The 24982-nt window shown below is 35.0% G+C and overlaps 1 protein-coding gene across 1 annotated transcript in view; it reads left to right on the top strand.

Annotated features, from left to right (window-relative positions):
* Positions 1-822: 822 nt before the first annotated feature.
* Positions 823-24982, top strand: part of SGO2 (shugoshin 2) — a 30010-nt gene continuing 5850 nt past the window's right edge. Inside the window, exons 1-8 of the mRNA XM_030855220.2 lie at positions 823-882; positions 3514-3648; positions 5769-5944; positions 6884-6961; positions 7662-7747; positions 16942-17150; positions 18857-22045; positions 23502-23652. Coding sequence (XP_030711080.1) covers positions 3516-3648; positions 5769-5944; positions 6884-6961; positions 7662-7747; positions 16942-17150; positions 18857-22045; positions 23502-23652 — 4022 coding nt within the window. The 5' untranslated portion in view covers positions 823-882; positions 3514-3515. The remainder of the gene's footprint in view (positions 883-3513; positions 3649-5768; positions 5945-6883; positions 6962-7661; positions 7748-16941; positions 17151-18856; positions 22046-23501; positions 23653-24982) is intronic.

The following is a 24982-nucleotide window of genomic DNA, read 5'->3' as shown; positions in this document are numbered from 1 at the left end:
ATGGAAAGTTGTGATTCTCAAATGTCCCCAAATGAACAAAATATTGACAAGAATATGAAGTTGACTGCATCACTGTATAATTAATTATTAAAACCTAGATTTAACAAGCTATTTTCGTTTTCAGTCTAATGGCATACAATGAGGAAATTTTATTCTCTGTATAGTTTTTCTAAATTCTTTGTATGGAATATGAAAGTCACTTGTGAAAGGAAACTAAGCTAATTGACCTGTAACATAAAGTGAGTAATATATATTTTTGTGTAGCTCTGAATCACAGAAAATGCCATTCTTGTATATTTAGCTAGAACAAACCATTAGTATAAGACCTAAGTATTAATGAGATCCAGGATTTTCAACGAAATTTCATTGCCGCTTTCCCCTCGAAAAGTTAAAAGAAAAATGGGGAGGGCTTTTAAGTGGAAACTAAATGACGCTGCCGGCATCATAGTGCAAAGATGCAGAAGAACTGGTAAAATGTGGGCGGGCAGTCTCACAGTAACGTCAGAAACAACAAAAACTTTCCAACAGGCTTCAGGTGGTTGTCAAGCCTTTTAAACATCTGACTGACAAATGTAGCTTTGTCAAAGTAGCGTTTTCTTTTTCAAAAACATTAGGCGACAGCGCAACAGAACCTGCTCAAAGCCTTGCACCCAGGCTAAGTCGCCCCAGGCTTGCCTGGCCACGTCCCCTTCGAACGCCCGCGGCGAGGTCCCGCCCCTTCCACCTCCCACTTCCTGGTAACCAAGCTGCTTTGCGCCGCCTTCTCGGGATCTGATTGGCTGACGAGGCAACCGCTAACGGCTACGGAGTTTAAACCCAAGCCCTGACCCCGAGCGCCGGGCTCCGGGAGCTGAGTGGTGGTCCCACCACGCTGAAAAAGCGGTAAGTCAGTGATCTGTGACATTTGGCGTGGCCTTGCCCTGTCTGGCGGGACCCATGCCCTTCCCGAGCTGAACCTCCCGGCGCTGCCCTCCCGGGTCTCTGGTCCGCCGAGCCGCGCGCGGCCCCGCCCACTCCGCCTCGGGTCTCCCGGCCCCCGGGCCCAGTGCTGGCTCGGAGGGGCTTCTTGAGGAAGGCCCTGGTTTGGATCTAAGTCACTGCTTCTTGCCCCTGGGATTTGAGCTCTCGGCTCCGTGAGGGGGGCCAGCCGCCAGGCAGAAACCCAGCGCCTGTAGGAAGGAATTTCTGTCTATATGACTGCTCTACTGCTTTTAGAACAGTATCTGGTTCACTGTGAGCGCTCAGTAAATAGGCTGAATGAATGTTAGAGACTGCTTTTTTCAAGTTCTTGGAGGAGCCCTTTACTTTGGAGTGCTCGATTAAAAGGGAGACTGACTGAAGGCGAAGCGGTGATAGACGACTGGGAAGAACTTAGAACCAGAACTAGGTCTTGACGCACAGGTAGGATTTCGGTAGGCAAATAGGGACTATGAGTTTTCTAGATGAGGAATCCAATTCAGGAGAATTGAATGTGGGATTGAGTAGTTCTGCTTTAGCCGAGATGCTAGCCAGACAAGAGCTACGGAGTAATAATACATAGGTAATGTTACTGAGCGCTCTGTGCTACGTCCAGTACTAGGCACTGTATATGCGTTGGCTCATTAAGTCCCTACAATGAGATGCTCTGACTTTTTATAATTTTCTAAGTCTGGAAATTGAGACTTGGAGATGCTAGGATCACGTAGCTGTGAAATATTAGAACTGGGGCACCAACACAGTCTAACCACTATTTATAATACAGTCAGCTCTCCTGTCCAACTCTCGGGTTCCGAATCATCTCCTTCAACCAACCGAATCACTGAAGGAAAAAATTGGGGAAAATTCCAGAAAGTTCCAAAAAGCAAAGTTTGACTTGCTAATTGCCGAGCAACTATTTACATAACATTTATATTGCATTTACAACTATTTACATTGTATTAGGTACTATAAGTAATCTAAACTATGCAGAAGGATGTGCCCAGGTTATATGTAAATACTATGCCATTTTATATAACGGACCTGAGCATAGTGGATTTGGGTATCTGTGGGAGTCCTGCAACTAGTACCCTGCAGATACCAAGGAATGACTGTACCTCAATCTCTGTGTGGTAAGTCACCCTGGAATGGGTACTCCAATACAAGGGACCTGAAGCTGAAAAATGCCTGGCATATGTCAGGAGCAGTTAGATCTTGGTGGCCACTGTGGCTTGAGAGTCATGGACTAGGGGGGAGAGAAGGAGGAGTTTAAAGTTACAGAAATGGGAAGAAGAGCAGATGGTGAAGAGTTTTAGATAGTATAGATTGATACACTGTAGTGAGGGCAGGAGTGGAAGTAGGGAGGTAAGAGGCTATTGAAATAATTCAGGTGAGACATGTTAGTGCCTTAGTCTAGGTTGGTAGCAGTGGAGATACTGAGGAGTCGTCAGATTCTAAATGCATTGTGAAGGTAAATTGGGATGTGAGAGATTTTTGACTAGAGCAACTGGAAGGATGGAGTTGCCATTAACTGAAGTGGGGAAGGCTCTGAGTGAAGCAGTTTTGGGCAGGTTAAGTTTGATATGCTCTTTCAGTTATCCAAGTGGAATTGTGGAGTAGACAACTATATGAATCCAGGAAAGTTCAGGAAAGAGATCCAGACAGAGGACATAAACTTTGGGGTTCTTGATATCTAGGTAGTATTTTAAGCCATGACTTAAATACATAAAATACACCAAAAGATTGAGGGTAGATAAAGAGAAGAAATCCAAGGAGAGAACTTATTATAGGTTGGAAGAATCTGTAAAAGAGACTGGAAAGAAGCAGCTAGTTAGCTAGGGAAAAAAAAAAAAAACAAAACCCAGGAGTTTGGTGTTCTGGTAGCTGAGGAAATATTGTTTTTGAGGAGGAAAGAGAAATTAACCACATTAAATGCTGCTCTTAGATCAAGTTAGATGCGGACTGAGAACTGACCGTTAGATTAGCAGTGTGGAGGTCATTAGAAACCTTGGCAAAAGCAGTTTTGTTGGAATTGAGTGAAATAGGTTGCAAGAAGATTGGAAACTGAGTATAGGCAATTTTTTAAGGAGTTGTGCTGTAAAGGCTGCAGAGAAATGGAGTGTATGTCCGAGGATGAAGTGGGAACAGTCCCCATAGGATTAGGTACATCTGTTCTGTGCATGTCTCTAAGGTTACACTTCTTACTTTGTATCACAATAGAGTCTGTGCCCACACTGGACTGTGCATTCCATGACTGTGCATTCCTATGCAGCTTTATCCTGTTTTTTGTCCCCAGTGCCTAGCCTAGCTCCTGGCAAGCAGATATAATGATATAGGTTTAAACGAAAAAACAAAGTCATTTACCTTTTTAGGATTCTACTTTTAAACCACTTTTGATTATATTCATACTTTTAGATTTTATATGAAGGGTTCTGCAAATACTTATGTACAAAGTATATTATTTAAGTCATGATTTACTTCTTAGAATGTATTTATCAGTTATCCTTTTTCCCTTTATTAATCAATACTGTGATCTCCTGCTTTCTTTTTTTACTTCAGTGATGGAGTACCCAGTGATGGAAACTGGTTCACTTTTTACCTCAGGAATTAAAAGACATGTGAAAGAGAAAAGAATTTCAAAGGCTGCTAAGTTGAATGTTTCTCTTGCTTCAAAAATCAAAACAAAAATACTAAGTAAGTGTTATTAGTCTTAAAGTATACTCACATTTTTACTTTTTTCTGGAGAATCGATATAGTATTTGATACTTTTTCAAGTATAGAAAATGACTAAAATGACTATTTTGTTAAATGAGACTTTCTCTATTCAATTCTTCCTATCTCCTTCAACTCCTGTTAGTTGGGTGGTTATGATGATTTACTGTCAGTGGTGACAGCTGAATTTTCAGCAGTGAGGCTGGGGTGGCCCAAGGCAGCTACCTCCTACACTGCAAAGAAAATACCAACATGACATTTCTGGAAAAGAGCTGAAAAAAAAGTGACGGATTGTCCTTCTGACATGTTGCAGCATTTGGATGATGGGTACTCTAGAGGTGGTTGGCCCAGATAGTGTGCTGTAGTGGGTGATTTTATGTAACCAAAGCTCATCATGAGGGCACTGACCTCTTTGGAGATGGTGTTTCATGGATTCTGGAGCTAAGATGTCAGAAGGCAAAAAAAAAAAAAAAAGAAAGGGAAACACCCCAAGATAAATTTTCATTACTTCTGAAAATTATCTCAGTGATTCATTTCCATCTTAGCAGGATTGGGGGAGGTTTCCTGTTGATCAACACGTGTGAAAAGTAATTGTGCCTTGTGAAATAGCCCAGCCTCCTGAGTGTCTTTAAATCGTAATGTTGCTCCTACCCAGGTCTCTAGGACCATCTTTTGTATTAGACCACTTTCTATAGTGGCAGTTTCCTATTCTCTTTGGCAGGACCATTGCACGCCCACTGCTATGAAGGAATACACTGAGTCTGAGGAGTGCAACAGGAAAATGTTATTAACCTTTAGCTTCTGCAAGTCCTAAACTGGTTCTAGTCTATTTCCACTTGATATGTCAAAGGTGGCTGTCTGAATCTACTTTCTTTGTGCCAAAAATAAAGTACTTTTTGGACTCTGTTTTTTTTAGACACCCAAGCTTTCCCTGAGTATTTTAAAATATATTATTAGTATTATAAACTATTATTACCATTACTATTACTATAGCTATTAATACTATTACATAAAAATACATGTTACTATTATAAAACATATTACAGGGCTTCCCTGGTGGTGCAATGGTTGAGAGTCCGCCTGCCAATGCAGGGAACACGGGTTCGTGCCCCGGTCTGGGAAGATCCCACATACCGCAGAACGGCTGGGCCCGTGAGCCATGGCCGCTGAGCCTGGGCGTCTGGAGCCTGTGCTCCGCAATGGGAGAGGCCACAACAGTGAGAGGCCCGCGTACCGCAAAAAAAATAAAAAATAAAAAAAAAAAACATATTACATATACTATAACTTTAAATCCATGGGATGTGTTATTGAATAGTGGCATGTAAATCAAAATTATGAAAATACAGTTATGCTTTAGGTGTACTAAGGGAACACTATATGTAAGGTGAGCGTTACCAAGGAATTCACAATTAAATTTCTTTTGCTAACAACGGGGAAGCATTCTGATTTAAATTATATTTACATAGTACTTGTAAAGAGAAGGGGTCAAGTTTAGATTGCAATAGATGCCTAGAAATAAGAGGTAGGATATCTAAGGTGGAGGTAGAAGATCCCACAGGGTTTAGATGATCTGTCCAACATTACAGTAAGTATGCTGCCTTTCTACTTGAGGTTTTGAAAAATGGACTTTGGGAGCATTAATTCAGTTCTGGAGCCACAGAAACTGGCTCTAAAATTTTCACGGATTGGCTACCCTAATTTCTCTAGGACATCTTTAGTTATAGCTGTGGGATCAGCTTCTCCATTCTACCTCCTAGTCAAAGGTAGGAAGGAAGGCAGAGCAACAAGTATCAAGATTTAGTTTTTGTGACTGATCTAATTATCTAGAATACTGTGTCTATATTAGAGTCCTCTTATTCCTAACTCTGTATTCACAAACATTCTGCATTTCTCACAACTCTTATTCATCTTCTATCTAGCTTTTATTTCTTCAGCTCCAAACTCTGGGTACATTTTTTTCAAAATTCCATCTGTGTTGTCATGCTCTTCTTTTCTAACTTCAGCTAAAACAAAGTGAAATATGTTTTGTCCAAAGTAGTTTTATTAAGGAATATGAAAATGTATTAAGATGTTCAATATTAACTCTTAAAATTTTTTTACAGATAATTCTTCTATTTTCAAAATTTCTTTAAAGCACAACAACAGGGCATTAGCTCAGGCTCTTAGCAGAGAGAAAGAGAATTCTCGAAGAATTACAACTGAAAAGATGCTATTGCAAAAAGAAGTGGAGAAACTGAATTTTGAGAACACATTTCTTCGTCTAAAGCTAAATAATTTGGTATGGAAACTATATTGTGTTTGAATTCTAAAACTGTATTATTTTAGAAGCTCTAAATGTTTTTCAGACCTGTAATTAATGTAAAAAATTTATTGAAAGAGTGTGCCATGTTAATGGACAAACTGTTAATGGGTAATAAAATAGGTGTCTTGAATCTACATTCTAAATGTGTACTTGTGGCTCTGCAAACTAATATAATACCTTGATCAACATTTGATTGCTTATCATAAGCAAAACTTGATACATTAATATATTATAAGAAGATGGGCATAATTCCTCCAGTGAATTGAAAGGAGGGAAGGTCCCTGAGTGTTTGTATTCTCTCTTAATGGCAACATTCCACTGGCTACAAGCCAAGTAGAATGAAGATTGTAGTCCTTGCTTTTCCTTCCAACTTCCAACTTTGTCCACAGCAGGGCAGTAACAGCCAGTGCTTAGCTAGGTTACAGCTACAGCTATAGCTCTAACTCCAAAATGAGTAGAAATTAATTTAAAATGGAAAAATGACTTACTATACTTCTTGGAGGTTCAATTCCTGTGGCTGACAAACTGTGTTCAGTTGCCACATGATGTATTATTATTATGAGAAGATTAAAAACTGTAGGAAGGGACTTCCCTGGCGGTTCAGTGGCTAAGACATTGTGCTTCCAATGCAGGGAGCTCGAGTTCGATCCCTGGTCAGGGAACTAAGATCCCACATGCCGCGTGGTGCTGCCAGAAAAAAAAAGTAGGAAAATTTATGACTGATAGCTCAAAAGCATTCAAAACTTGTGCGTATGTGTCTGTGTCTGTGTCTTTTTGAACTATGCAGTGTAGCACCTTTTTAGCCTAATGTGATCTGTTATTTTTTAAGTCTTCTCAACTGATGGTATTTGTAAATGTATATGGTATAATAAACTCCAAATCTTAGTTGATTAGAAGGCTCTTTCTTTATTTCAGAATAAGAAGCTTATAGAAATAGAAGCACTCATGAACAATAACTTGATAACTGCAATTGAAATGAGCACTCTTTCTGAGGTAAGTAGAATTTGTGTCTAAATAGTGTAATATTTTTAGCATTACTGAGGATAATTCAGATTAGTTAAGTAGCATCAAGGTTAGAGATGCATATCTTAAACTTTGTACCAAGGAATGGAGATAATATTAATTTTAATTGGCTAACAGCACATTATTATTTGATACAATTGGTTATTGAAATTTTTATATAAAAATTAGCTTTCGATTAAAAGTAACACAGGATTAGACAGCTCATGGAACACAAGACAAAACAGACTCAAAAACATAAAAGATATTAGTAGAAAAGTCATTTCAAATTAGGGAAGAATTTGTATTATTTTTAAAAAGATGGACACAATCGAAAAACTATTGGGAAAAAAATAGAGGTAGATCCTAGATCCCCATGTTCTTCAAGGGTCAAATGTATATGTAGAAATATTGTATATGCATGAGTATAGACATGTGTATATATTCATAGGCATAGAATAAAGTTTGGGAGGTTATACACCAAAATATTAGTAGTGATTATCTTTGTATGGCATGATTAAGGAAGAACTGTGTTTGACCTTATCATCACATTATTCTCATTAAACTATTGAAGGCTACACGTAAGAATTGTTCTATTACTGTTAGTATCTTGTATAATTTGGTACTTTAATGACAAACATGATCTAATGAGATTAGAAATTTCATTCATTTTCTTTGTTCTTTTCAAAAATAGTTCCATGAGAGTCCCTTTCTTCTGCCAAGTAGCAAGAAGAAACGGGTTAGTAAACAGTGCAAATTGATGCGTCTTCCATTTGCAAGGTAATTGCTCCAAAACTTGGTTAAATACTGACTGGTGCACTTTTACCTGAATTGGACTTCGAAAAGTTTTTATTTGATTTGCTTCCTTGAAACAGAAAAACATTTAAAAATAAATAATGAAATACTTGTCAATATTGTACCAGTGAAAGAAATTGAAGATATAATCTAATAGAATTCAGTTTTAAACTTTGAAATAATATTCAGCTTTCCCATAGTTTCTAGAGAAGAAAGAGGCACAGGTAGACCTTGAGTTACATAGCTTTGAATTACACTGGTTCAGAATACTTAGATTTTCATACAACATAATCTGTGTGTGTTATGCAATGTTCTGGTTTCATCAACCTGTAGTTGCCTGTTAAGGTAGAAATGAGATGGTTTGTGGTATCTTGCTACAGGTTGTATTTCCAGGGCTCCAAGGAAACTTACCCATCAATTCAATAACCAAGGTCATCTATAGAATCCTGCTACTCTTCAGTTCTTTCTTTTCCTCCAGGTCACCACTGGCCTCATGTTTTCTGCTGGGTAAATCTCATAACTATTTCTACCTTTATTATCTTGCATACTACTCAGACTTTAAAATAAACTTTGATGATTACTATTCGCCTGACCAAAATTCCCATTTCTTGATTAATTTGATTATAATCTTAGTAAATACTCTATTTCAAACCTAGCACTTTTACCGGTTTTTTTTGTTTGTTTGTTTTTTGCGGTACGCGGGCCTCTCACGGTTGTGGCCTCTCCCGTTGCGGAGCATAGGCTCCAGATGCGCAGGCTCAGCGGCCATGGCTCACGGGCCCAGCCGCTCCGCGGCATGTGGGATCCTCCCACACGGAGGCACGAACCCGCGTCCCCTGCATCGGCAGGCGGACTCTCAACCACTGCGCCACCAGGGAAGCCCAAACCTATCACTTTTAAAGACAGTTACTGAGGTCCAGAGAGGTAAAATGACTCAATGAATTAATAGCTTTGATCAGAATTGTCTTGTCTCTTTTAGACAGTGTTCTTTCTGTTACATAAATTATAGGTTTAATGCATTTTTTTAAGTGTACAGAGTGCACTTATGTATTGAAGTGGTATCTGTACTATAGTAAAAAAAAAAATTCTTATATCCACTGTGTCATTTTCTATTCATTCCAGTTTGTTCCATTGTTTTGTCTGTTCTGTACTGGCGCCACATTGCACCTGTACATTTTAATTAATATAGTTTTAAAATAGTACATTTTGTTGTCTTGTAGGTGCTCAGGTTTTTTTCAAGAAAATCTTGGCCGTCATTATGCATGTATTATTTCATGTAAATGTATGAATCAAGTGTTAACTTGCCCTCCAGAAAATTTTACTGTGTTTTTTTAAGTAAACTTTTTTTTTTTTTTTTTTTTTTTGCGGTACGCGGGGCTCTCACTGTTGTGGCCTCTCTCGTTGCGGAGCACAGGCTCTGGACGCGCAGGCTCAGCAGCCATGGCTCACAGGCCCAGCCGCTCCACGGCATGTGGGATCCTCCCGGACAGGGGCACGACCCCGTGTCCCCTGCATCGGCAGGCAGACTTTCAACCACTGCGCCACCAGGGAAGCCCTTAAGTAAACTTTTGTTTGAAGTATAATGTACATTTTAGAAAAGTGCAAAAATCTTTAGAGAATGGTGAATTTTCACAGTGAACACTATATGGTATAGCCAATACCCAGACCAAGAAACAGATTATTACCAGTACCTCAGATAGCCTTGTGCCCCTTGCCAGTCACTACTCATCACCCACCCGAGGATAAATATTATCCTGACTACTAACATTGTAGATTAATTAATTTTGCCTAGTTTTGAATTTCCTTTAATGAAATCATACAGGATGTATGATTCTGGTCTCTGGCTTCTGTAGCTCAACATTGTGTTCGTGAGATTTCGTCCATATTGTCCTATGTAGTTGTAGATCAGTCATTCTCATTGCTGTATAGTATTCCATTGTATGTATTCCATAATTTATCCATTCTTCTGTTTTTAGTTTTTTTGCTAGGTTTGGTCTATTATAAATAATTCTACCTTGTATCTGCCTTTTGATTAATATATGTATACATTTCTGTTGGGTATATACTTAGGAGTAGAATTGCTGGGTTTACATGTATTTGGCTTTGGAAGGAACTGCTAAACAGTTTTCTAAAGGGATTATGCCAGTTTACATTTCTAACAGCAATATATGAGAATTCCTGTTGTTATGTACCTCCAACAACACTTGTTATTGTCTGTCTTTTTCATTTTAGCCATATGGGGTGTAGAGGTATTACACTGAAGTTTTAATTTCCCGATACTTAATGAAGTAAGGCATCTGTTTATATGTTTATTTTCTTTCTATCAGGTTATCTTTTTTTTTTTTTTTGCAGATTTGTAGGAGTTCTTTCTATACATTGTGTATAAATTCTTTGTGCATACAATTGTCTGTTACTCTGTGGCTTGCCTCTTTGCTCTCTTAATGGTATCTTTGGATGAATCCAATTTATATATCTGTTTGTCCCCCTCCCTCTTATGGTTATGCTTTCTGTGTCTTTTAAGAAAGGCTTTACCAATTGCAAGTTCATGACGTGTTCTCCTATGTATGTTTTCTTTTAAAAGCTTTATTATTTTCCCTTTCATGTTTAGATCTTCAGTCTACCTAGAATTTTGGGTATGATGTGAGAGAAGAGTCATTTATTTTTTTAGTGTGGAAATCCTGTTGACCTTGAACCATTTATTGAAAAGACCATCCTTTCCCCACCTCATTGCAGTGTCATCTGTATAAAAAATCAAGTGACTGGATATGTATGGGTCTATTTCTGAACTCACTATTCTATTACATGAGTCTTTTTGTCAAAACCACACTATCTTAATTACTAACTTTATAATAAGTCTCGATATTTGATAGTTTGAATCTCTATTTTAGTTATTTATGCTTTAAGAATACATATTAATTGGCCATTCTTGGCCTTTTGCATTTCCATGTGAATTTTAGAATTAGCTTGTCAGTTTACATACATATACACCTGGAATTTTGATTGGGATTATGTAGAATATAGTTCAGTTTGGGGAAAATTGACACTTTATAAAATTGAGTATTTCTTCCATGACCATGGTATATCACTCTGTTTTTTAGATATTATGTATGTAGTTTCAGAGCTTTTAGAATACAGTTATTGCACATCTTACATTTATTCCTACTTATTTGATGTTTTTAGTGCTATTCTTGATAGTTTTCAAATTTTCTTTTTCTTTTTGATGATAGTATATAGAAATACAACTAATTTTTGAATATTAACCTTGTTTACATTGACATTGCTATTAATTTTAATAATTTATCCATAGTTTTTTAAAAATTTTATATTAATAGAATTTTATTACTTGTAAATAAGAACTGTTTTCCCTTCACCTGCCTCTCCAGTTTATAGGCCTTTTATCTTTTGTTTCTTACCTTGTTGGACTGATTATTTCTTGTTCAGTAATGAATAAAAGTACTAACAGTGGGTATTCTTATTGTATTCCCATTATTTAATATGTTTGCTCTTAGGTTTTTATAGATTCTCCTTATCAGATTAAAGTAGTTCCATTGTACTCCTAGTTTGCTAAGAGTTTTTTCATCAATGGCTGTTGAATTTTATCAAATGCTTTTTCTGTCACTATTGAGAAGATAATATTTTTCTCTTTTTTTCTATTAATGTAATGAATTTTTAATATTTTTTCTACTAAGGTAATGAATTATAATTGATATTTTTAATGTTAAATCACTTACAATCCTGAAATGAATTGCTCCTGATGATATATCCCTTTGATATATATCACTAAGTTTATTTTGCTAATCCTTTAAAGGATTTTTGCATGTATTTTAATAATGAAGATGATGTATAATTTTCCTTTATTATAATATATTTTGTCAAGTTTTGATATTTATATTATGCTGGTCAAAGTAAATGAATTGATAAATACCCCTCTTTCTATTTTCTGGAAGTATTTGTGTAAAAAATTTTTTTTCTTTAAATATTTGGGAGAAGTTATCTGGACCTGAAGTTTTTTTGTGGAAACATTTTTGATAACATCCCATTTTAATAGATGTAAGAACATCCAGCTTTTCTATTTCTTCTTTTGTCAGGTTTGTTAATTTTTAAAAAGATTTATCCATTTCATTTAAAATATCAAATTATTGGCATATAATCGTTCAGAATAGCTTTAGTTACACGTTTAATGTCTGCTGTAGGGTACATAATGATGCTCTCTTTCAATATTGGCTATTTGTTTTTTCTCACTTTTTTCTTGATTAGTTTTGCCCTAGAGATTTATCAATGTTGTCATCTTTACAAAGATGAATCATCTTTGGGGTTATGTTGATCGTTCTTTTAGTATATTTATTTTCTATTGCATTTATTCTGCTTCTTATTATCTCTTTTCTTTTTTAAATTTTATTGAAGTATAGTTGATTTACAGTGTTGTGTTTATCTTTTCAATTTAAAAGTTTTATTATTACTGTACTTATTTGTTTCTTAAAATGGTTTAGATTATTGTTTTTAAGCCTTTTCAAAAATATGAAGTTGTTGGGGTATAGCTGCCTACATTTAAGGCTATTTTTTTCCTTTAGCTGCATCCCACATTTTTTGATAAGCTGTATCCTTATTATCATTTATTTCAAAGTAGTTATTACCTTCAGTTCAGATACATTGTTTGACTCATGGATCATTTACAAGATTATTTAATCTCCAAGCAGCTGGGTGTTTTCTTCTAATTACTTTTTGTTGGTTTCTAATTTAATTCCTCTGTGATTACAGAATATAGTTCAAGTGATTTTAGTCGTTTTAAATTTATTGAGACTTGCATTAGAACACAGCTTGGTCTAATTTGGTAAATATTTTTGGTACACATGGAAAGAATGTGTATTTTGTGGCTGTTGGATGCAGTATTTTATATATGTCAATTATGTCAGGTTTGCTGATTATATTGTTCAGACTTTCCATATCTTTCCTGCTTCTCTTGTCTATCAGCTGTTGAGAGAAGTGCATTAAAGTCTACCACTGTGATTATGGATTTATCTATTTCTCCTTTTAGTTCTGTCAGTTTTTGCTTTATATATGTTAAAGTTGTTACTAGATGCATATAAATTTAGGATTGATTTGTTTTCCTGATAAATTGTTTTATCAATATGAAATATTTCTGGAAATGATACTGCTTTAAAGTCTACTTGTCTGATATAACATTGCCATGGTATGTCCTTTTCTATACTTTCAAACTCTCTGTTATATTTAAAATGCATGTAGGTTTACCTTTTTTAAAAAATGAATTTAATGTAATATCATCTCTTTTAATTAGAATAGCTGTTATGTTTACATTTAATATAATTCCTGAGAGTTGAGTTTATATCTGCCATCTAGTTATTTTCTGTTTGAGCCACCTGTTTTATGTTCCTTTTTTCTCTCCTTTCTTTATTTCATTTGAAATAAAACATTTTTCATAATTTAATTTTCCTTGTCTATTAACTTCTATTCCTTTATGATGACCCTAATGATAGCAACACTCATCCTTGATTTATTATATCATAAATAAATAAATAAATAAAACATTTTTCATAATTTAATTTGAAATAAAACATTTTTCATAATTTAATTTTCCTTGTCTATTAACTTCTATTCCTTTATGATGACCCTAATGATAGCAACACTCATCCTTGATTTATTATACTCTAATACTGATTATTATATTAACATTCCTCAGTAATGCTAGCATCTTTGAACACTGACTCGACATTCCTGTGTCCTGCCTTTATGTTATTATTATGTATTTTCATTCTGCATATATTTTAATCCCACAAATTAACTACTTTCACTGTTTTGTGTAGTCAATATTCATTTCCAATTTCTTCATATTGCTTCCTGCATTTTTTAATTGTATGCTCCTTTTTAATTGTATTTTATTTTTTGTTTTTCCAGCTTTATTGAGGTAAAATTCACAAATAAGCTTGCATTTTATTTCCTCCTGAAATAATTTTCCTTCTGCCTGAAGAAATCCTTTATTATTTAGTTCAGGTACTAGCAATGCATCCGCTCAGCTTTTATTTTTCTGAAAACATATTTATATCACCTTCATTTTTAAAGATTATGTTTGCAATGATAAAACTTTAGGTTATTAAATTTTAGCAATTTAAAGGTATTATTTCATTGTCTTCTGTCTTTACTGTTGAAAAGTTGGCGCCGTTTCTGCAAGTTGAGGAAGTTCCTTTTTATTCTGGTTTGCTGAGAGTTTTAATAATGAATTTGTATTGAATTTTGTCAGATTTGTTTTTTCTGTATCTGTGGAGAGAATCATAACTTTTCTCCTTTGTTCTATTAATGTGACTTTGATTTGTTTAATGTTAAACCAACTTTACATTCCTAGAATAAATTCCACTTGGTCATGGTGTATAATGTGTATTATTATTTCTATGTGTTGATGGATTTGATTTGCTAATAATTACTTAAAGAATTTTGTACTTATTTTCATAAGGAATATTGGTCTATAATTTTCTTATTATATATTTGATAGGTTTTGATAATGGTTATGCTGGCTTTGTAAAATGAGATAAGAAGCATTCCCTCTTCCTCCATTTTCTGAAAAAAATTGTACAATTGGTATTTCTTCCTTAAGTATTTGAGAGAATTCATAAGAGAAGTGGGTCTGGAGTTTTTAATTATTAATTTCATTTTTTAGATAGATATGGAGGGCTTTTCAGATTTTCTGTTCTTTTCAGGTCAACTTAGAAAATATTTGTCTTTTTAGAAAATTATCCATTTCATCTAGACAGTAAAGTTTGATCAAACTAGTTAGAGTATTGTCAATTTTACGGATCTCTTAAAAAAACTCAGCTTTTGGTTTCATTGATTTTTTTTCTCAATTTTTTTTCGGTTTCATATTTCTTTGGTGTCTGCACCTTATTATTTCCTTTTTTCTACTTATTTTTTTAAAAATGAGATATAGTTCACATAACATAAAATTTCTCATTAATATGAAGTTTATTTTTTAAAGTATACAATGCAGTGGTTTTTAATATATTTACAGAGTTGTGCAACATTCACCACTTTCCAATTCCAGAATATTTTCATCACTCGAAAAAGAAAACCTATATCCATTAGTAGTCATTTCTCATCTCTTCTTCCCCAGCCCACAGCAACCACTAATCCACTTTCTGTCTCTATGGATTGCCTATTTTGGACATTTCATATGAATGGAATCACACAGTATGTCGCCTTTTGTGTCTGGCTTCTTTCACTTGGCATAACATTTTCAAGTTTCATCCATATTATAGCATGTATTAGTATTTCATTCCTTTTAATGACCGGTTAACATTCTGTGGTACGGATAAACTACGTTTTGTTTATCCATTTATCTGTTAATGAGCATTTGTGCTCTTTCCACTTTTAGACTGTGAATGAGTAATGGTACTATGAATATCCATATAAAAGTTGTTGTGTGGACATATTTTTCACTTTCTTGGGTGCGCCCTTACCAGTGGAATTGCTGGATCATATAACTCTATGTTTAACTTTTGGAAGAATTGGCAAACTGTTTTCCAAAGGTGCTGTACTGTTTTACATTCCCACCAGCAAAGTATTAGAGTTCCAATTTCTCCATATCCTCACTAACACTTGTTATTACCTATCCTTTTGATTATAGCCATCCTAGTGGATATGAAGTGGTATCTCACTGTGGTTTTGATTTGGATTTTTTGGGTGACTAATGATACTGAGCATGTTTTCATGTGCTTATTGGCCATTTATTTATTTGGATCATTCTCTGTTGATTATCTTTTCTCTTGAGTTTGAATCATGTTTTTCTGTTGCTTCATATATTGAATAATATTGGATTGTACCCCCGACATTGTGACTCCTATGTTGTAGAAAATCTGGATTCAGGTATATTCCTCCAACAAGTTTGATGTTTTATTTTAGTAGATAAGTTACCTTATCTGAACTCAGACTTGTTAATACTTCCCTGTGATGAACAACATATGAAATCTCATTTCAGTTCTATAATCCTTAGCTGGGCCACTTGGAATCTTTCTCATATATGTGATTCAGGAATGAGCTAGAGATTTGGAGAGAGTTTATGCACAAAATTTGGGGCTTCCCTGTCTACTTTTCCTGTTTTTTCTCCCATCACACACACTTTACAGCAGTTGTAGTTGCCCTGAATTCTGACCTTGAACTAATAATAATAAGACTGGATTTCTAACTTCTAGAAAAGGTCACACTGACTGAGGTTTGTAAACAGTGAGAAGCTCACCCTTTTTCTAAGTGCCAACCCCTCTTCTGTATCTAGTTGCTTTTTATTCACTCTCCAGTGACTTTGGGTAGTTGTTTTTTTTATATTTTGTCCAGAATTTATATTCATTATGTTTGATAAGGTTGATTCAATAGTAGCTATTTGGCCATTACCTGAAGCAGAACCTCTCCTCTGTAAAATAAACAATTTTTGCTAACCTGTTTCTTCAAGTGGTATAGACATTTCTTCCCAATGGCTATTCTACTGATAGGTGCCTTTAAATTTTTAACAAATATTTTCTAGTATTTTCATTATCAATAATTTTTAAATATCTATGATTTGTTTGGCATACAAAGCAAAATCCTTATCATTGGAGCATATTACTCTTTCTTCTTTGAATTCAAAAAGGTCATTTTGTCTATTTCCATAGATTTCTTTTTCCCTCCATAGATTTAACTACTCTAGGAATATGGCTTTAGTTTATATGGATACCTTTTGGAAACATAGCAGACTTTATTACACATAAAACTTTACATACAAGTTGTACTTGTTTGAAACCAGAGGAAGAGTTTTGGGTTTTCCATAGAGTTAATTACAGGAAAATTATAACTATTATACACGAATATTTATAAGTATGTTTGAACTTTATTCATTTCATTAATTTTATTGTCCTAATAGCTCAACCAGTGATTATATCATTTATCTCCTTTTGGAGTCACTGGAGATAAGGGGATAAGAAGCATTCCTGTTTTACTCATCCGTACTATTAGAAACTACCTATTTCCTACCTTCATTGAACACAAAATGGTATCATTGCCTTCATTGAACACAAAATGGTATCAGGGTGGGTTTGTGGTTGGATCTTAAATAAATCGAATATAGAAAGAACTATCCATGTAATTTTCTAAATAATTTTTGTAAAATACAAAATTCCTCATTCATTCTTACTTGCTCTTAGGGTTCCATTAACTTCAAATGATGATGATGATGAAGATAAAGAAAAAAAGCAGTGTGACAATATCATGTCAAAGACATCACCTGATAGCCCCTCTTTGGTATCAACTCAGCATAACTTGGAATTGTTATTTCTTAAAGAAAATGATCAGAATGTTTGTGGTGTAAATGATTCCAAACACATTTCTTCTATTGTTGATATACTTCCCAAAGGTGAGATTTTTTTTTTAATTCATTTTGAGTGTCAGTATTAAATAGTTAACATTCATTGGATTTTCTTCTTGGGGGCCATCATGTATAAACAGTTAATAAGTTAGACTTCTTATGTTACAGATTTCCTAACTTCTACTATTTAAAATTTCTGGTGAAAAAATTAGTTTAAAGGTAAACATGCCAGGACTTCCCTGGTGGTACAGTGGTTAAGAATCTGCCTGCCAATGCAGGGGACATGGGTTCAGTCCCTGGTCCAGGAAGATCCCACATGCCATGGAGCAACTAAGCCCATGCGCCACAACTGCTGAGCCTGCGCTCTAGAGCCCGTGAGCCACAACTACTGAGCCCATGTGCCACAGCTACTGAAGCCTGTGTGCCTAGAGCCTGTGCTCCACAATAAGAGAAGCCACTGCAATGAGAAACCCATGCACCGCAATGAAGGGTAGCCCCCGCTCGCCACAACTAGAGAAAGCCCACGCGCAGCAACGAAGACCCAGTGCAGCCAAAAAAAAGTAAATATGCCAACAAATGTCAGGTCTACAGTGGCCTAATACTACTACTCTTGAAACAGTATTTAGAAGTGAGCTGGCCTAAAGAGCTTTTCTTGGTATCTTAGCTTATGAATTGAAAGACATGATATATTATTTAGTTATATCTTCTCTTTTTCAGAGATATAAAAATTGAGGTTCTAGATACGTGTAGTGACTTTTTCAAGATCATAACCAATTGGTGATAAAGCAAGAACTTGAGCCTAGGTGATGGTTGAGCAAGAAAAAATGATGACACTTAAATTTTAATTATATGGTATTTTAAAATAATAATCCTGTGGTATAGTCTAGTTTATATACTTGACATAGAATTTCAGATTGGGATATGGAACCATAACTATATTGAATTTGGAGTTTGAATTATTTTTCCTTTCTAAAAGGTATATGACTGTGTGTATATAATTTTTATAAACTTTAGCTACCTGCTGATAACATTTTGATAGTAATCCTTATCAGAGTTATCACTGTTACTTGGGTTCATTTCCCAGATTCCTCTCACTTAGAAACATATGTTAATGTTAATGGCTCTGTTGTTGGCTATTCTCCACTCTACTGCTGAGGCCAAGGCAGAGTGAATTCCCAGTATATATTTTCTGTAGATAGAAATGTAAAATGTGACTTATGACTACTCCATTCATTTCTACTTTATTTATTTGTTAAATATTTTTTTATTTTTGGCTGTGTCGGGCCTTAGTTGTGGCACGCGGGATCTTCATTGCAACATGTGGGATCCTCTGCTGTGGCACGCGGGCTTCTCTCTAGTTGTGGCACACAGGCTCCAGAGCACGTGGGCTGTGTAGTTGTGGCATGTGGGCTCTGTAGTTGGCAGCACGTGGGCTCTCTAGTTGTGGCCCACTTGCTCAGTAGTTGCAGCGCACGGGGTTAGTTGCTCCATGGCATGTGGGATCTTAGTTCTCTGACCAGGGGTTGAACTCTCATCCCCTGCATTGAAAGGCAGATTCTTAACCACTGGACCACCAGGGAAGTCCCCTACTTTATTTTTTATCAGCATAGATTCTTCATAATATTAGTATCTGAACAGAACACATTGTCAGAAATCCTTTCTCTGAAACAGTTTGATTCCTAATCTCATTTGTTTAAAATAATAAATTCCTTGTTACTACTTATTTCTGAATTTTGTTTCCCTTTATTTTATAGAAAGCCATTCCCACTCAGACCAAAGTTCCAGGAGTTCTCTAATGAGTGAGATGAAAAATGCCCAGTCAATGAGCCACAGAAAGAAGTCATCTCCTAGTAATGTGACTAAAAGGAAAAAACGTGTATCATCTTGGGAATCAAATAATCCTGCAGACACTCCCTGTGTAACAGATTTGGATCAACAACAGATTTCAAGTCCAATATTAAATTGGAATAATGAAATAAAAGATTGTACTAACGAAGCAAATATTAAAATGCAGAGAAACATAATGTGCCTTCCTGCCTCATCTGAGTCTGCAAGTGAACCTACTGCAGAGGGCCTGAATCCAGTTCAGGGTAATGATGACTTTCAATTGCAAAAAACTGTGTATGATGGTGACATGGATTTAACTGCTAGTGAAGTAAGCAAAATTGTTACAGTTTCAACAGGCATTAAAAATAAAAGAGATAATAAAAAACCAAATGATTGTGGAATAAAAACTTTCAGAAAAGTGAAAGATCCAAGCTCTGAAAAAAAGAGAGAAAGATCAAAGAGACAATTTAAAAATAGTTCAGATGTGAATATTGAGGACAAGATCAAAAATGGACCGGAAAGAAGATCTGTTGTCCTGGATGGCAAAGAGGATTCAGAAGAACCAAATTTTATTTTCAGTACTGAACAGCTGACTCAGTTGAACATGCCGAAGAAAATAACCCTTCACAATGGCTTTGATCAGGATGACAGACCAAGTACACAGTATAACAAAAAGAGGAAAATAATTCATGTAACAGATGATCAAGAGGAAATATACTCTTTCTCCCAAAGTTCAGATAAAGTCGAGCAGGACAGTAAATTTGATATGGGTCCTAGTTCTCTAGCTTATAAGAAAAGTAAAACTTCTAGACAGACATTTGTGATTCATACGTTAGAAAAAGATAACTTATTCCCAAACCAAAAGGTTAAAGAAACCACCTCTGAAAACCTAGGAGTCACAAGTGAATTTCAAACAGTTTATCTTTCCAGCAAAGATAATGGAAAGTTATGTGATTATGAGACCCAAAATATGTTAGATTTGAAAAAGCATGTCACTGATAGGCAACCCACTCAGCAAAATGAACCAAAAATAAATAAGAAGCTTAGGCAGAAAATAAATCGGAAGACAGAAATAATTTCTGAAATGAACTTAATACTTGGGGATAATGCCAAAGATGTGCAAGGCCCAGAAAAAGGTAACTTTTCCTTTCAAACCCGAGAGGATAAAGAAATCATCTCTGGAAACCTAGAAGTTTCAAATGACTTTCAAAAATCTGGTGTTTCCACTAGCAATAATGGAAACCTGTGTGATTGTGAGACCCAGAATGTATTGGGTCTGCAAAAGCAGATCACCGACGTGTACCCTGTTCAGCAGAATGAATCAAAAATTAATAAGAATCTTAGGCAGAAAGTAAATCGGAAGACAGAAATAATTTCCAAAGTGAATCTTTTAGATAATAACAGAAGTGGGTGTTGCCCAGAAAAGGGTAACTCTTTCTTCCTAACCCAGGATAAAGAAGTTATCTCTGAAAACCTAGAAGGCACAAGTGCGTTTCAAACACCTGCTCTTGCTTCCAAAGATAGTAGAAACCTATATGATTATGACACTCAAAATGTTTTGGGGGTGAAAAAGCATGTTTATGATATACAACCTGCTTGTCAAAATGAATCAAAAATAGATAAGAAGCTTAGGCAAAAGGTATGTCGGAAGACAGAAATCATTTCTGATACCAACCAAATATATAAGAATCATGACAAAGGAATGCATGACCCAGAAAAAGGTAACTTATTTTCTCTAACCCAGAAAGATAAAGAAATTATCCCTGAAAACCTAGAAGATGCAAATGAGTTTCAGATAGCTGATCCTTCCCTCAGAGGTAATAGGAATCCATGTGATTATGAGACTCAAAACCTTTTAGGTGTGAAAAAGCATGCTACTGATACTGGGAAGCAAAATGAATCAAAAATAAATGAGAGTCTCAGGCAGAAAGTAAGTCGGAAGACAGAAATAATTTTGGAAATGAACCAAAAAAATGAATTTAACGACAAAGGTATACATGACACAGTAAAAGGTGCCTTCTTTTCCCTAACCCCAAAGGATAAAGAAACCATTTCTGAAAACCTAGAAGTCACAAATGAATTTCAAACGATTTATCTTCCCACCAAAAATAATAGAAATTTATATAAGACCCAGAATATGTTGGATTTGAAAAAGCATGTCACTGATAAGCAATCCGCTCAGCAGAATGAATCAAAAATAAATAAGCTTAGGCAGAAAGTAAGTCAGAAGACAGAAAGAATTTCTGAAATGTACCAGATATATGAGGATAATGATAAAGATGTGCATGGCCAAGAAAGCTATACAAAAGATCTTAATTTTAAAATAAATAAATCTAAACAAAGACTTGAAGGCCAAGGTATTAGTGGATACTGTATGGAAATCAACAGTAATGAAAAAGAAAATTGTGGTCAAATTTCAAATCCTTACAAACCAGTTAAAAAGCATGGGGAAGAATCATCAGGCAAGGCAAAGAGCATTTTGGCAAAAGGTAACAACAAACCTATTTTGCACTTAACAGGTTCTTCACAGACGTCTGTCTCCTTAGAACTAGGTTTAAAACACACTACTGATGAGACAGATTCTGACCCTGGAAACCAAATGGAACTACATAAGAATCCAAAGCAAAGCACTACAATGCTGAATAAAAAGAGAGATATCCCCTTCATGGAAGTGACAAAGGAAGGAGAGTGTCAGGTCAAAAAAATAAATAAAATGACATCCAAATCAAAGAAAAGGAAGACCTTCGTAGATCCTTCTCCAGATAGTCATGAACTAATGGAGATAATATCTGACACCATTCAGGGAATATCAGTTGAATCTGAATATGCTGTTAAGGAAAAAAAATTGGAAAATGAGGAAATTGTCAAAATTAAGCCAGACTTTCACACAAAAATGTTGAAATCTTTATCTCAGATATGTTCACCTAACAGACAAGATTCTTCCTTTAACAGTGTTCCTGAGGGTTCAAAACCTTTGAGTATTTCTTCTAGTAAAAATCTGAAAGAAAATTTTGCTCTGGAGAGCTCACCCATCTTTCAAATAAGTGATGATGTGCATGAGAAGATGAAAAAGATGAATTTTAAAGTCAACCAAAGAACACAAAGATCAGAAATAGGTATGTCCATACCTGAAGTGATCAAGTTTCAAAATTCTATATATTTTTTCATTTAACCAGTAAAGCCTTTCCTGTTACAACATTTTTATGGAATTTTAAAACAATGTATAATTGTGTAGCCCGATCTGTAGAAGCAATATGGAGGAATTTAAAGAAAGTTTAATACTTTGAGAAGATAACAGTGAGAGTGGCTTGGACATTTATACACTAAAAAATGTATTTGGCCTTTAGCACAAAGTTGTCTGACAATGACATTAGGCAGATAATTTCATTTTTCATAGTTTTGAAGGAAATTGGCTGTTTTAAATGTATATAATAATGAATTGCCCTGGTTTGATTTTACCAAAGACAATTGCAAATTTCTTAAGGTTGGGACTCTCTCCAATAGCATATATTTAATATGATCAAAACTTATTCTAGGTATTTTAGAAGATTAAAAAATAATACCAACTCCCTTTCCTCAGAGTACATGTATGGAAAAGTAACAGGTACAGTGTTTAAATATGGCAAATGCTTTAATAAAACCACACATGTTAAGGGATATAATGACGGGGAATAATTTTGGCTAGAGGAATCTGCAGAGGCATCATCAAATAGATAGCATTTTAAGCCCTAAAGCATAGGTAGGATTTTTACCTTTAGTGTTTATTTCTTATTTTCCCCAGTTATTAAAATAATACTCACTCATTGCAGAAAATTGAAAGTAGAGAATCAGAAAATAGTAGAAAAAACAATCACCCAGAAGAACTGCAGTCAACATTTTGGCATATGCATGCAGGCTTGAATCTATGCATTTTAAAATATATACTTGAAATCATTCTATATATAACATTACTTACCTCACTTTTTCCCCTTAACATTGACATTCTTTTGTTATTAGCAATTTTGCAACATTAGACATTCCCATATCAATTAAAGTTTTCTACTGGGAGCCTAACATTTCAATGTACGTATGTAGAACACTAGGATTTTTATGGATAAGACTTCATGTAAAGGGAATACTGACGCAAAAGAAGTGCCAAGGTCTAGAGTTGCAGGACATTTTAGAGGCTGGTGAGCCGTCTTTCATCTCTGTTCCTCATGGTGCCTTTCATAGCGTGAGCAGTCGATGACAAATGTTGAATGAATGTGCAGTAATTTGCGTGATTCGGTGACTAGAGTTGAATTCATGAAGAATTTCTGTCAGCCTAAATGTGATTTCAGAATAAAAATATTGCAGGCTACTCCTTTGCTAGTTTGTCTTAAATGGTAGGTCTCTTTTCCTCTCATTATTGCTAGAAAAAAACTGATTTACAGATAATTTCTGTGCTACTTTCGTAAAATTTAAAGTTATAACTTGATTATTAAGTTTAAAAATTTGCTACCAATAATTTACAAACCAGTAAATATCCTATGTGTAGTTCCATATCTCTATATATACTGTTAAAAATATTTTTGAAAACAATACTCTTTTCAGGTATTAGAATGCTACAGGACTTGACAAATACCAGTTTTGTTTCAAATAACACTGCTAAATCTGAAAACAAGTTAGAAGATCTATCTTCGGAGCTGTCAAGCCGAAGAAGAAGGTGTACTCCTCTCTCTTTAAAAGAGCCAAGTCTCAAAGGGTGAGTATTCAATGACATAAAAGCGATTTCAGTGCAGTACTGTAAAATACGTGCTTTCAAAAAGATTCCTGCCTGAATTAGTATTTGAAGACTTCTGAGTATCAGTGAAGCATGTATTGCTGACATGTAACAACCGCAGTATGATCTGGGTAAGATTTGAAGAAATGTCTTCTTTTATTCTTTGAACAGGCTTAAAAGGTTTTTTTTGTTGCCTATAATTTGCAAACCTCATTATTTGTTACCCCCATTTATTGATTCAGAGTGTTTATATGTCCTTTGGTCTCAAAGAATAATAGTCCTTTTTCTTTTTCTTTTAAACCTCAAACATATACCCCCAAAGAGGGAATAGTACTCCCCCCACCATTTATCCATCCCTCAGCTTTGAGAGTTATCAATATTTTGCCATATTTACTTCCACTATCTGTTTTTTGTTGTTGTATCTTTAAAGCAAATCCCTAATATTGAGTCATTTAATTCCTAAAACACTTCTGTATATATCTCTAGAATACAAAAACTTAACAAAACTGGACAACAATGATCACAACTAACAAAATTATCAATAATTCCTCACTGTCATCTAATAGCAAATCCCAATTCACATTTCCTTGATTATCTCAAAAAATGTCCAAATGCCTTTTACATATGTTTTATTCAGAATCTTATTTTTCCAAGGATAAATGAAGTTGCTATTTCAGATAACCTGATCATATTTGAGATGGTATTTCCAAAAGGATAGAGAGAAATATCCTCAAATTTTCTCTTTGCATTTGTTTCAGTGTTTGCTTCTATAAAATTAAAAACATTGATCGTTTTTGACAGGTATTTTAAAACAATAACCAGCAGGTGGCAGCAATGCAAGAGAGGGTGCAAGAGAAGCCAGTTAACCAAGGGCTTTTTTAAAAAACAGCTTTATTGAGCTATAGTTCACATATCGTATGTTTCACCCATTTAAATGGTACAATTCAGTGGGTTTTAGTAGATTCACAGATACGCACACCATCACCACAGTCAATTTAAGAACGTTTCTTCATTTCAAAAAGAAACCCCATGCCCTTTAGCTGTCACTCCTGTATCTCCCAGCCCTAGACAACCAACCGATCACCTACTTTCTGTCTCTATAGACATCCTCTTCAGACATTTCATATGAATGAAATCATATAGTATGTGGTCTTTGTGACTGGCTTCTTTCACTTAGCATAATGTTTTCAAGGTTCATCCCTGTTGTAGCATGAATGAGTAGTATTTCATTCCTTTTTATGACTAAATAAAATATTCTATTGTATATATACACCACATTTTATTTATCCGTTTGTCTTTTGATGATCATTTA

Source organism: Globicephala melas, chromosome 7 (genome assembly GCF_963455315.2).
Source record: "Globicephala melas chromosome 7, mGloMel1.2, whole genome shotgun sequence".
Lineage (NCBI taxonomy): Eukaryota > Metazoa > Chordata > Mammalia > Artiodactyla > Delphinidae > Globicephala > Globicephala melas.
This window is presented reverse-complemented; position numbering and strand designations above follow the sequence as displayed.